The following is a 14,211-nucleotide window of genomic DNA, read 5'->3' as shown; positions in this document are numbered from 1 at the left end:
ATTATGTTAAATGTTCTAAAGGTGCTTTAGATAGCACATTGCGGCAAAACGAGCTTTTCATTCAAAACCAGAGCTCAGTCACTCGAGAATTAACCAACAGCTGAATTAGCAGTAAAAGATAAGATCATGTAATAAGATGAACACTAGAGGGCGGCATAGCCTGCTAGACTGATAATATTACACATGCGCCGCCACGGTACGACAATGGAGATTTAATGTTTGATATTTTCTGTTAAATTAACTTTCTTTTATTTATCGCTGAACTGTTACATTATAACCAGTGCATCGAAATGGGAACTATGGAATCCTCAAATTCAAATGGGTGACAAATGAATGAGATTTGTTAATTTTGTGCATAACGCTTACTTCTTGGATTCTTAATTAGTCGTCCTGACAGTTTCAATACACCTTTATAGAAGTACCGATTCCTAATCTTAAGACTTCAAATTTCGTCTGTTATGCTCACTACACACGAGTCTCTCTCTCTCTCTCTCTCTCTCTCTCTCTCTCTCTCTCTCTCTCTCTCTCTCGCACACACAGTGCTCAAACCTGACTGAACTGGGCCATACTCTGAAAATGATTAATTACCTTTATTTTAACAATGCATAACGAAGGTGGCTAGGGTAGATGCACTCTTTAATGACATTGAGCAGCCTAATTATTTACCGAAGTTTGAGGCACAGTTTTTGTCTTTAAAGTCTTTAATTGTGGCTTGCTCTTAAAGTGCATTATCTTTACAGCACACGTGATCTTATCTATTGAACGATGTGGCACTCTACAGCTGATTCAATCTGTACAGTCGTACATACAGTAGGCTGCGCGCTATTTACCTGACACGCACCTGCAGGCGTCCCTCCCAGTAACACGGGCACGCGCATCTATCCAGCTTGCTCGCGCCCGAGAGGGAACAGGATCCTCCGTGTCTGTAAAGCTCAGTTTCACCGGAGTGCTTAAAACTGTCTCTACCTTTGTCTCCGATTACGCAGCGTCACTTTGATGGGGAATTCGATATCAGGGCGGGAAAATGCCTGTTATGAAGGGATTGCTCGCGCCACAAAACACATTTTTGGATACTATAGCGACGCGTTTTGACGGCACACGTGAGTAACTTATTGTGGTTACATTGTTTGTGTGTGTAAAAAACTTTTAATATTTTTTTCCCCTTAGCAGCACAGAGTGTACTTTTTTTTTTAAAGTGATTTAAGTTTACAGTCGAAACAACTTGAGGTGGAAGAAATCTTTGGTGTTGTCCCTTTAATCAATATCATTCAAAATCATCAAAAAAAACCGAAATGTGATCCATTATGTTATTTCTTTGAATTGATTTTTTTTAATCATTACTTTAAAGTACCGCTTTTATGGAGTAGGCAGCATCAGTTTAATAATAACTTGACTCGCTCAGCACCATGGACAGCGCTCACGAGCATCCCCGGTCTCTTACTATCAGTCAAGGCATGAATGGTTCATATAGTACATCCTTTGTATCTACAAATGTTTGCAGTGTTTTTCATGTAAGTGTTAACGATCTGTTAAATGAAAAGTTCTAATATAAGAAATGATATGCAGGACATGCTTATCATCCTGATGAAATCCCTTGCATGGTCCTGGGTAACAACCAGCATCAATCAAATATAATTGGTCCACCACAAAACAGCCAGACAGTATTTTATCTCGAGGCTAAATCCTGTCTTTCTGTTTTATAGTTTCGTGTGATAAAAGTTGATTTCAGACAAAGAGCCCCAGAAGTATATCAGCTGATCTGAAGGAAATGAGCTTTGTGTGGAAGAAGAGCTTGCAGGCTTTTCAGAACTGTCTGTGTGTTGTTGTCCTACTAGAACAAAAACTTCAAAAATCAGTCGTTTATATAGGTAAGGTGTCTTTAAAGTAACCCCTTCAGGTTAAAGGTTTGAGAAATGAGGTTCCAGACAGTTTTTTATTTTGGCACTAGAAGAAAGCTCTCGCCACATGTATCTTCCACAAGGGACACAATGTCCTTTGGGCTGCTAGGCCTATATATTACCATGGTGTATACCCGTGTGACTATTGTTTGTCCTTCAGGGGAGACTACCTGTAGAACGACTGTCATACCTTGAGCTGCTGCAGGTAACATGCCTGAGAATAGCACAGGAATGACTGGAAATAGCGCCTGCATGATTGAAAGGAAAGTGACAATGACACAGGGTGAGATAATAGAGAACAACCCATTAGGCGTCATCCACGGTGGCTCGCCAAAAATGCTACATGTGGAGAGCATCAAGTTCAACGGAGAGTTTGTATGCTGTTTTTTTGTCAGTGGTTTGATACATCGAGGTACACAACCAGGCCAGTGCTGAAATGCTCTTGCCAATCTTGATTTTGCAGTCTTGGTGCTGTGCAAACCAAATCATTTTTGTTGTGCTTGGCTATTCGGAACGCCCTGCAACAATGCCAGGGCACTGCTATGCGGTTGTTTATATGTTGTGGGTGGTTGTTAGGTTGTTCTGTGTAGTTTGGTCATTACTACTATTCCATGTCAAAATGATCTCCAAGTTTCTGTTATTTTTTTGGTAGTCTCCAGCAATACAAGTTCATAGTGTTTTCCGCTATATAACAGGTGAAAATCATCTGATGCTTAGGAAATTAACAGCACATCTGCTAAACAAGCCCACGTGCTTTGAGGTATCATTCAGGCACAAATAGTGAAGGTTTGAAACATATCTAAGCCCCAGTATGAGCAATAGTACAACCGTCTTAGGAATCACCACCAATTAAACCCTTTACTTTAAAATTCTGTGCAACATCGCAGTTACATAAGATAGCCTCCTGACTTGTTATTGTAAGAGAAAGTTATACATGTATTAAATTGCTGGAGAAATTCTCATCTGCTGCATCCTAATGGTTGTGCTCACTTTATGCTTTAATATTCCATCAAGACGAAAGACGTCAAAATGCTCTTTTCATGCAGGTACCTGTCAGGGCAGCATATGGTGGGTAATTACAGTAAAGCAGTGTGTGTATGTGTGCGGTTGCGTGCTTTCGCGATTGTGTGTTAAAAACTCTTTGGTTAACCGTGAAGGAGTAATTTAGAGTAATTTTGGATGAGCCCTTTTAAAAGAACACTTTGAGTAGATGCTTCCGTTGGAAAAATTACAAGCGTAGGGTTAGACAACCAAGTCAGGTAATGGAGATATTTCAGGCTGTTCACTCTTGCGTGTGACGCGTAATCACACTGCCAGTGAACTCAGTGTGTATCAGGCCCAAAATGAGGTGTGGTATCTCTTCCAGTTGTGAACAGATCTATATATTCGGACGATCATGGTATTCATTTCAGGCCATGTAAACAGTGAAATTGGCAGAATAAAATGTCTGGCAGAACTTGCCGGTATATTGTTATTCTGTTGTTCAGTGCACTTCACACAGAGCTGAGACCGAATTCATCAGTCATCATTAGGAAAGAAAAAGAGAGGCTCGAAGTAGGAACACAAAAGAGATGAAAGGGATAAAGAGACCAAACAGGAAGATAAAGAGACGGAAAATTGGGAGAGCATGGAATGGGGCGTTACGGTGTGTTGGCTCAGATTAATTTAAGATGGAAAGAGACGTTCCAAAATGTTTTAGTTGCATAATACAGGTCCACATTAGAGATGGTAACATAGAAGCACGCAGGCACGAGGGATCTCTCTGTTGTTTGAGAGGTTTATCCTCATGGGTCACAGCAGAATACAGATGGAACTTTCACTCGATGTTCCATGAGATTTCAAGAATAGCATTCTAGAATCGTGTCAGTCTAGACCTTTCCGTCTTTCTTTATCTTATTAACATTCTGGGAATAGTTTGGGAGCCCTGCCATGAAACATGAACTGAAACTAAATCTGAGGCACCCTGTAGAGGCAATGACAAAAACAATTACGCATCCAAAACAGGTTGGCAAGTTAAAAAATAGAGCTTGTTACACACAATGTGCTGATTTGAAATTCTGTTACATGTGCCAGTAAAGTTTTATATAAGCAATTAGGTACGAGAGGCTGTGCTGTATTGTGAATATATCACAGCTGAAGGGCGTTGTTAGGCACGATAAAGCACTAGCCTCAGGTACCTTATTGTTTTTATAAAACTGTTACCATATAATACAGACATTAAAGCCAAAAAATATGTATTAATTCAACTCTCAAGTAAAATTACCGAAAGCCTTCCTTCCGCTGGAAAAATAGTCCCCGGTCGACTGTAAACACTAACAGAATGTTGGTTTACATTGCTAAGGGTGGTGGTTAAGGATAGGTAGTGATACACAGAATTGTTATTATTGTGAATAAAGCACAGACCAATCAGAATCAAGGAAGGGAACAAACTGTTTTATAGGGTGTAATCTTTACTTTTAATTTATAAAGTTTTTGTTACATATACGTTTATAATGCATCACTTAACGTTCATGTTATACAACATAATGTTTTTTAAATGATGTGCTAAAAATGACAAAAAAAATCAAGAAATTTGAACACTAAATGTGTTCTTAACAAATTATGAGTCATTTTGTGTTGAGTAAATTAAAGGGACAACACAAGGTTGAGTTAAAAGCGTGTTGTCCATAACTAAACAGAGATGTGTGTATTTAAGGACAGATTATGTTGTTTTTAGAATGTAAAAATGAACAGTAGACAAAAGATTACGGCGTGGAATAAATATGTAAAGTAGGTGAACTACTGCAAAAAAAATTGCAATTAATATGCCATCATTCATCATACTCGTGTGAATATCTTCTAGAAACAGAACTTTCTAGAAGATTATTTTGAATTAAATGAAAGTGACTGGGGGCTGTCACATTCTACCTTACATCTGCATTTGTGTTTCAAAGAAGAAATGCGACATGGGTGTGTGTAAATGATAGCAAAGCTTTCATTTTTGGATGAACTATCTCTTTAAGGTGAACAACCTGACCTCAAATTCTTTCTATAGAAACTAAATTAGTTGCTTACTCTTTGTGAAAACATGAAACAGACAGTTTAACAATTTTAGCACCATTTACAGATGCTCAGATTCTTGTCAATTCCATAATGCCAGCAGAGTTAATTTACTTTGAGTATTTACAACAGTTATTTTTACTGAAATCGGAGGCAATTATATTAAAACGCACTTATTTGGTATTTTTCCCTCTGGTGCTTGTATCTGTTCTCGAAAGGCATTTGACTTGTTATATTGTACATTACTTTCTTTCAAGGAAATAGGATTTCGAACAAGAGGGCAGTCAAGCCCTCAGGCCTCCAAAATCAAGGACACACTCAAAACATACATAATAATGGGCTCTAAACCTCACAGGGTGTGTCCTATGCTACGTTTGGAATGGGGACTAGTGTACTGCTTACTGAATGAAGTATGTACTGTATAGTGCTTTTTATGAGGAACAATACACAGTTTTTACAATTTTCTTAGTCCAAATAATGAGTTAAATTGTGCTAACATGCACACTGGAAAATCAACTATTATTGTCACATGCTCCAGAACCCACAAAATCCACAGTATAGTTACCTAGTGTTATGGGTCATACTCTTTCTCCCTTAACGCCCAACTCCCTTCTACCTATTTCATACATAAAGAGGCTGCGAATGCAAGACGACATTAAAATAGAAGGTTCACAGCATCAGTCCCTCCCCCAAACCTCTCTTCCCCTCAACCAGTTCTCCTCTCCTCACTAATCAAGCTGGCTCTTTAAATAGCTCTCAGGTGTTCCTGTTTGGGACATACGCTCACAAGAGGGGGCCATTTAAGGGTGTGTGAGAGTATTTTATACAACAATCTGGGTCAGAAAAAAAAAGTGGACATTCCCCTTCCTTCCCCTATATCCTGCCCTCACCCTGTTTTCCCTGCCATCTATCTGCCTGTTTTATTCATGCAAACATGCATTTATATATTTACACACACACACATACACGCACCCTCAGCAGTGTCTTTACCGCATGGATTCTCAATCTGTCCAATTAAACAAAAACTGACAGTGTAAACCACATGAGGTCTGAGATGTAAATGAGGATATTTGTTTGCCTGTGTGCTGTATGATATCTGTAAAAGCACACATGAGAATGTGTTTAATGAGAGGAGGGACTGTTTTTTGCGTGATAACAAATGAAGCTTGTTCAACGACAGTTTCATGGGATGCTGGATTGAATAAGTGGATCATTTAGGCTGTTGTCTTGTCTAGACTTGGGAGTGAAAAGATGGGATATTCTGTTCCTAGGCTGTTGAACGGATATGGATAGTACACAGAGAAAAGAAAATGTCAGTTGTTTCTTTTAGACAGCAATGCGATAAATACTGCAGTTTCTTACATTTTTTTCCTCTTGGGAAACCACAGTAATGTCACATGTGGCTTCTATAAAGGTTTAGAAGAGATGTCAGACTTGCTTAAATGCTCAGACAGCAAAGACTGCAATCAAAAGTCATTCAAAACATTTCTCATCCGCTAATTCTAAAACAAATATTTGACAAAACTATGTAATACGCATTAAGGTTATGACAGTAAACTGTATACTCTTACTTCATGTCAACAATTGTTTTATTTATGTCTGTCTTTATTTCTTGGCAATTTTGGTAGAAACATTTGAGACAATGTACTATATACCACCTTATATACCTTTATTTGCATCATCTCTCTCTCTCTCAGCATCGTTCCTCTGCCATTATGGTGTGATTTGTTGTGTTGTTACTTTCTCTCTCTCTCGTTCTCACAACATTCATCAACGTCTCATATCTTTCTAGGTCTGACCCCCCTCCCAACACACGTAGTGTTATAAATAAGAGCATAACTTTACTTTTGCTTATGTGAGCAGAACGAGGTTCAGCACTAAATCTCTGTCTCTTCACTATGCGAACGATTTTAATAAATGGCAGCATTTAATAACGCTTCAAGCACATTCTGGAGATTCAGTCTCACAGCTATCTTTCTAGAAACACTTACATGACAACATTGGTGTAATCATTTATGATGTGTAGACGCTGAATGAATGCACAATGAAGTGTCTAAACTATACAACAATTCCGAATACCAAATTAGCCAGGCAGGAAATTGGTTATGTGTTGAAATTGCAACAAAACAACAGTTTGCACATGAAGCGTTGTTATAGGCCGTCTAATCAAAATCGTTTTAAAATGCTTGGGATACAAAACTATGGTCTAATGATGCCTGTAATAATTAATGTAGAATAGTAATAACTACAAACACTTGTCCAAAAATGTCAAAGTATTAAAATAAAAAACTGTTTGTTTGCATTAACAGTTTCAGAACTGACAACATGCTGAATGTTATATCTTGAAAAAAATGTGCCATCAATTATGTCATCACTCTCCGTAGTGTTGTTCCACCCGTATGACCCGTATGAGGGGAACTGGAATCCCCTGGTTGGGCCTGGGTTCTCCTGAGTTTTTTTTTTTTTTTTTTTTCTCGATTAGAGTTTTGGGTTCCTCGCCACCGTTTGCATACTGTTTTTTGCACTATTTGCCTGGCCGGGGGGCTGCTTTAGAATTTTAAAGTTTTATTTAATTAATATTGCATATAGGAATTTATAGTCTGTTATATTTGACCTGTGCTTCTCTCTCCTTTATCTTAAATGTGTGCTCTCTATGAGCGTGTGTGTGCGTGTGTGTGTGTGCGTGTCTGTGTGTGCGTACTTGTCTGTGTACGTGTGTGTGTGTGTGTGCGTGCGCGTCCGTGTGTGTGTGTGTGTATATGTCCATGTGTGTTAGTACGTGTGCATATTGTGTGTGTGGAGTGTTTTGTATGTGGGTATGTCTGTCTTCTGTGTTTTCAACTTTTTCTTGTTTTTGCAGGTACAACTTTAATTGTTTTGCTTATAGTCAATATGTCTTATGTACAGCTGCTTTGTAAAAATGAAAATTGTAAAAAGCGCTGTATAAATAAACTTGAGTTGAGTAGAGAGAACTTGAGTATGACTTTCTTTTGTGGAACAGGGGTGATAAATTTTGTCAGATTTTCTTTTTTCTTATTAAATGCCCTTCTTTGTAAAAAGAACTCGCACATTTCCACCCTGAAGATTAACAAGCATAACAGGTCATTTTGAACCTGATTTGTTCTCCTTTATGACATCACACAGGAAATAATGAACTCTGCCAAAATGACTTCTGGTAAAATATCACAGTAAAATCTTGCGCGTGCATCTGGTTAAAATTTAATAAGCAATAACAGAGACCATAATCCACGGCATTAGCAGACTAACATTTTTACTTGACGTGATATCACGTTTGTGTGTTTGGAACAGACAGCAACTTCATCCTGGCCAATGCACAAGTGTCCAAAGGCTTTCCCATCGTGTACTGCTCTGATGGATTCTGTGAGCTCACTGGATTTGTGCGCACTGAGGTCATGCAGCAGAGCTGTGCGTGCAAGTTCCTGTATGGACCAGAGACCAGCGAGCACATCATACTTCATGTGGACGCTGCACTTGAGGAGCGGAGCGAGCTCAAAGAGGAGATCATGTTCTACAAAAAGAATGGTGAGGAAAAAATTAACCAACGGTGCAAACCTGCAATTATTCCAAATTGAAGTTTAAAGTGATAGTTCACCCAAAAATGAAAATTCTGTTATCAATTACTCACCCTCTTGTCATTTCAAACCTGTACGACTTTCATTCTTGCGCAGAACACAAAAGAAGATATTTTGAAGTTGAACATTCTTCAAAATACCTTCTTCTGTGTTTTGCAAAAGAAAGTCATACCGGTTTGAAATGACAAGAGGGCGGGTAAATGATGACAGAATCTTTATTTTTGGGTGAACTATCACTTTAACGTTATCCTAGTATTTGGATGATGCAGAAATAAACAGTGCAGACTTTGTAACATCTATAATGAGAGTTTGTATTTGATTCTGTACATGTGTAGGGTTGAAAAACTTTTGATTGAATTAGCAAGGTAGTAATAATAGTTGAAGGTCGATCTGGTACATCACTAATAATATGTGGTTTTTAAACAACACATTAAAATAAAATCTCTTGCCTGTCAAAGAGGCAGATGGTTTTTATTAGAGTCGGTTTGCCAAAGGCACCAGAGAGAGACTCTAAAGCCAGATTAAAATCTACAGTCCAGCAGGTGCGGAGGTTCATTTGTGGAAATTATGATGACATTGAAAAGCTATGGAGTCATGCTACCCAACAATATCAGCTTTGCGATCACAATTTTTTGTGTGAAATAGCACATGGGATTTTTCTTACTAAAGCATGTATATACATACAGTATGTTTTTACCATGTGCAGTGGTAACACCATGTTTTTGGACATGTACCATGGTAGTACCACAGTATTTTAAGCACTTTCTGAATAGCGTGATCATTCAGTACCATGGTATATATCACATTACTATGGTACATCCACAGTTAAAGAGGTTAAAAAGTTGTTTAATTAGACCCTGATAGAAATCCAAAATGAAGAATTTAAAGCACAAGTTACTGTGGCGTTTTACCTCCATCTTTTTTTCCCTCACTGTTCTCTTTCCTCCTGCTCATTTTTCTCTCCTCCTTTGTTCTATATTGAATGGAACATCTCCAGCACACTTGTTCTGGAGAGCGTTATTATTTCACTCCTTCTTTCTTCTCCATAATGGTGAGGCTTTTTCGTAAGGAAATGAGAGTTTTCACAAAGACTTTACCAGCTGTGAGCAATCAGACGGAATTCCCCCAGAGGCTTCGTGTAACGTCTACCGGTGGAGAAATGCACACACACACACACACACGCACACGCACACACGCGCACACACACACACACACACACACACACGCACGCACGCACACACACACACACACACACACACACACACACAACATGAACGCACACACGCACACACACACAGAGCTGAAAACATGGTTAAACACGCATATAAATGGCCATTCGCACACATACACCACACCGCTCAATACACAACCAGACAACCAAGCATTCTCACATTGGATACCATAACAGTGTAGCTCTTTCTGGGTGTCCCAGTCTTTTTTAATACAATAATAAACATTTTGTCATGGAACCTACAGTATGTGCTTTATAGATGGTCACATTTAAATTCATTGTTTTATTTACATCAAAATGTTAATATGACTGAATTAACTACAAGTTAGCAAATTATCATTGTCTTAACAATATTTTTACAGCCTGGACTGTTTTCTATATTTGTAGCTCGGTCTTAATAAAGTCTTTCATTGGACTAATGGTATATTTATGTTTTAGTATATTTTAATAGTGCATCAAGCTCTTAATGTCATTAATCATTTAAATATTGATGTTATTAAATATTATTATTTATAAGAATAATCAAAATAGGGGTTAGATCAGGTAGGTTTTCAAGGCAAGAACTGTAATTGTTTTGCACAGTGTACAGTATACTGCCTAACAGTTTCCACATACCCTATCAAGTGTGTATTTGTGTGTTTTTGTGCAGAATCGTAATTTTCTTTTCTGCATTCTTCTGTAGGTAGTGTTTTCTGGTGTCTGCTGGATATTGTGCCTATAAAGAATGAGAAAGGAGATGTGGTCCTATTCCTCGCCTCTTTTAAAGACATCACCGACACCAAAGCCAAGTCTATCCTTGAGGAGAAAAAAGAAGGTTAGCACATGATGGATGATGTACGGCCGTGTTTCTGTGTGCTTGGAAGTTCTAGATGACGATAAATGAAAGATTGTTCTCCGAGATGTTCGTTTGTTCTTGTTTTTGTATGTGCTTGTTAAAAGAAGGTGAGATGAAAAATATCAGTTTATTGCTCGACTAGTAACCCACATTGGATTTGGCCCCAAGCTCCAAAGCGTGCCGAGCAGGAAATCCCAATGCAACTGTATTTAATCACCTACCCTCTCTCTTGCACCTTTTCTCATAGTATTTTCCCATTTCTCTCGGTCTTGCTCTCTCTCACCCTCTCTTTTCAGATGTCTTTTTCCCTTTTAAGTGTGCTTTAATGGCATGGCAAAAACCTAATGTTAATATTGCCAAAGCATTTGCAGCACAGCTGAAAATGCACAAGGCACATAACTTATGAAAACTGTGAAAGGGCACAAGATACAGTGTGAATGAATTTTATGAAGATATAACAGATAACATTGCAGAAAAAATATAAAGCGTAAGAAATAAAAAGTTTGACAAATAGTATTAACTGTCCTAAAAAACAGAAAGAAGTCATATCACCAGAGGAATGATATAATATGGATACATCACATTTATATATAAATATGAGAAATGGGGGTGCTAAATTTGGCAGCTATATTCCTATTTGCTTAATGCTTTAATTTGTAACTTTTGTTTAAAAATAAACAAAGTCAGATGTTTTATAGCATAATAATGCACAATAATGATTCATAGACAGAGCTGTGGAGTACGATTTCATTGGAAATGTCAGTTTCACATTTGACTTAAACACAGTTAACCCAAAAATGAAAAATAAAAACATCATTTACTCACCCTCTTGTCATTCAAACCTTTATGACTTTTTTCCACGATGCTAGTCAAAGGGTGCACTGTTGCTCAGTTACCAACATTCTTCAAAATATCTTCTTTTGTGTTCTGCCGAAGAAAGTCATACAGGTTTGAAATGACAAGAGGGTGAGTAAATGATGACAGAATTTTCATTTTTGGGTGAACACGTAAGGTGACCTGCAATTTTGTTTCGAACAGAGATTGTTGCATATTGCAGTTCTAACCTAGATTTAAGCTAAAATGCATATTTTGGATCATTTTTAAAATCGATGTTTTTAGATTTTATTCCAGATTTTACACATAGTAAATTATTGGAACAAAATCTGGCGATTTTGTTCATTCTGACCTATACATTTTGAGATTTTGGTCTTTCCTCAACCAAGTGCAATAAATAGGCGCTATACTTGCATGACTGGAAATAGCTTGCAGAAAGTATTCCCAAGTTGACAGCGCAGTGAGCTTTTCTATCACTCACTGTCTCTCGTACTGTGGCAGACATGTACGGAGCTGCTAACACAGCAGTCTTTACGTTCCCTTAGTCCCCTAGCAGCTTTTCATTGTTTGGTACCCTATTAAAATGTGGTGTGTATGGTTAGATTAGCTGTAGAAAATGTCCCTATTGTCTGCATTCTGTTTAAAAAGTGCTGTTCTGTTTTTATTGTTGCTTTGATCGCAGTGTAAGCGTAGCCCTGTGTCAGATGTGTTTTCCCGTCTCTCTCTGTGAGTGTGGCCTGAGCTGCTAGTAAATTGCGAGTGGGTTTATTAGGATCTATAATAAGTGTTATGCCGCCGGACTCCCTGCTGACTTGAGTCTTTATGGATGAGTTTCTGGTTTCCGTCACCCCTTTGCTCAACTGGGCCAGCAGGCTAATACGATCTCTATCCTCCTCTAATAACCAGCTTTCTCGCTCACTCTCTCTTTTCCCAGCCCTTCATCTTTCGCTCTACCTCTCTCTCTCTCTTCGTCTCTCCATCCATCCTGTTCTTCTCCAGCTCTTGCTCTGGTTTCCCATGGTACCTTGTTAGGCAGGGTTGCAATGAGTGACATTTTCCCCCGTTGCCCTTGGCGATTGAGACTGGCAGCAAAGCTGTCTTCTCGTTTCCTCAGATGGTTGATTTAAAAATGGTTAGATTAGCTGTACATTCGTGTACATGCACACACTCACGCCAATATCCACAGAGGTTGCACATTGTAACCATTGCATGGCCATAATCGTAATGACATTTATTGAGTTGTTCTGTTTGCTTCCAGCGAAAGATTTACTGTCACAGTTAAAGCACATTCTTGTATAGATGTATGCTGGGTAAGAAAAAAAGAAACTGGCCAAACATAATCCCTCAAATTATAAATTCCACCTGTCTTTAGTTAGCAATAGTTAATCATACATAGCTAGGTTGTTTGTTTGTTTTTGGTTGTACTGTGCTGTTGGCTATTTAAAAAGAACAAGGCCTTGACGTGTCCCATCTGACTTCCTGTTTAAAAAGGAAACACGTCAACTCAAGACAATTCACATGGTCTTTAAACTCTCTTGACTGTTTTGATTCAGCGAAATCAAATTAAGCAAGCGGACTAATAACCAAGCCCCTAATTCAAACAGATGTGCCCAATATTAAAACGAAAGCATTCTGGCAACAAAACCACTGGTGTAAAACAGGTCATCAGCAGATAGGGAGTTTTCTTTTATTCACACCAGTTTTTGTGCAGTATGGAGGCCAGTAAAATGAAAACAGGCCACTTTGAATGAACCACACTCAATAATAGTGGCAAGTAATATTTGCATGAAAGTATTGATGGAGATTCAGGGGGTTCTTCACAATGCAGCAAAAATCACTAAATTACAGGCTGCATCTTCTTTCTTCATTGAAATGATTTTCACAGAACATTTTAGAACGAAAATGAAAGCTGTTAAATGGTAACATAACTATATGTTGCTTATTTTTTCACAGTTTTACTTATTATTTTTAAGTATTCTATTATTAAGCCAATGTCATGTCACTTTTTTGTTTCTCAGTTGTCCAGGTCATAAGAATCTTAGTCACAATCCTTAATTAATTAATGAATTATTTTGCATAAAATGGCCGTTTGAGTGCTAAACGAATTACCATAGAAAAGTTTATATTGCTGTTTGGTGTGGGTGCATTGATGCATTATTTATGCATTTTATTTAGCAGAATACAGAGATGAGCTTTGCCACTTTTGATCTCATTTCTCTTACCTAACAAACGAATACCTATTTTTCAATTTCAGGATGTCTGTTATCAACCAAAATTAGAAGAAAAACCATATGCATACAATATAGGTCATAGAAATATGACTGAATACATGAAAATGCTTTAAGCAATACATAATTTTATTATCCTTTTTCTAATGTCCAATCACAGGCAGCTGCACAATTATACTTGCATGATTCTTTGGCAGTGGTTCTTTTAAATATACAATGTCATGTGACCCAAATTATGCACAGTTTTCCGGATTAATGGGCAACACATTTTACCCCTGTTCTTCCCTGTGTTTCTATTTCCTGATGGATTGTATCCCACAATGCCCTTGACTTTCATAATCACAATCTAACCCTTTCACCAGAGTGCCGACGCGAGAAGGTCAAGGGCGGGTCTCCGTTCGGCTCCACTCGACTGCGATCCAGCACAGTTCTGTACCAGATTTCAGGACATCTCCACAGCCGTCAAAAACAGAGTAAAATAAAAATTAACAAGGTAAGATCGTTCAAACACTTGCAATGGAGAAAAAACAGCCAGACAAAGAAGAACCAATTC

General features: G+C 38.1%; 1 protein-coding gene across 3 annotated transcripts in view; it reads left to right on the top strand.

Annotated features, from left to right (window-relative positions):
• kcnh8 (potassium voltage-gated channel, subfamily H (eag-related), member 8) overlaps positions 1-14,211 on the top strand; it is a 46,128-nt gene that overhangs the window by 8,422 nt on the left and 23,495 nt on the right. Inside the window, exons 1-4 of one of the 3 annotated variants that reach the window (XM_057354204.1) lie at positions 911-1,100; positions 8,247-8,480; positions 10,444-10,575; positions 14,021-14,151. In XM_057354204.1, the coding sequence (XP_057210187.1) occupies positions 1,025-1,100; positions 8,247-8,480; positions 10,444-10,575; positions 14,021-14,151 (573 nt within the window). In that variant the 5' untranslated portion in view covers positions 911-1,024. Of the gene's footprint in view, positions 1-910; positions 1,101-8,246; positions 8,481-10,443; positions 10,576-14,020; positions 14,152-14,211 lie in introns of those variants that run through there. The other 2 variants (XM_057354208.1, XM_057354205.1) reach the window with 2 other exon arrangements.

The sequence above is a fragment of the Triplophysa rosa genome, linkage group LG16 (genome assembly GCF_024868665.1).
Source record: "Triplophysa rosa linkage group LG16, Trosa_1v2, whole genome shotgun sequence".
NCBI classification, from domain to species: domain Eukaryota; kingdom Metazoa; phylum Chordata; class Actinopteri; order Cypriniformes; family Nemacheilidae; genus Triplophysa; species Triplophysa rosa.
Note: the sequence above shows the minus strand (reverse complement) of the source record. Positions and strands in the feature narration are given on the sequence as shown.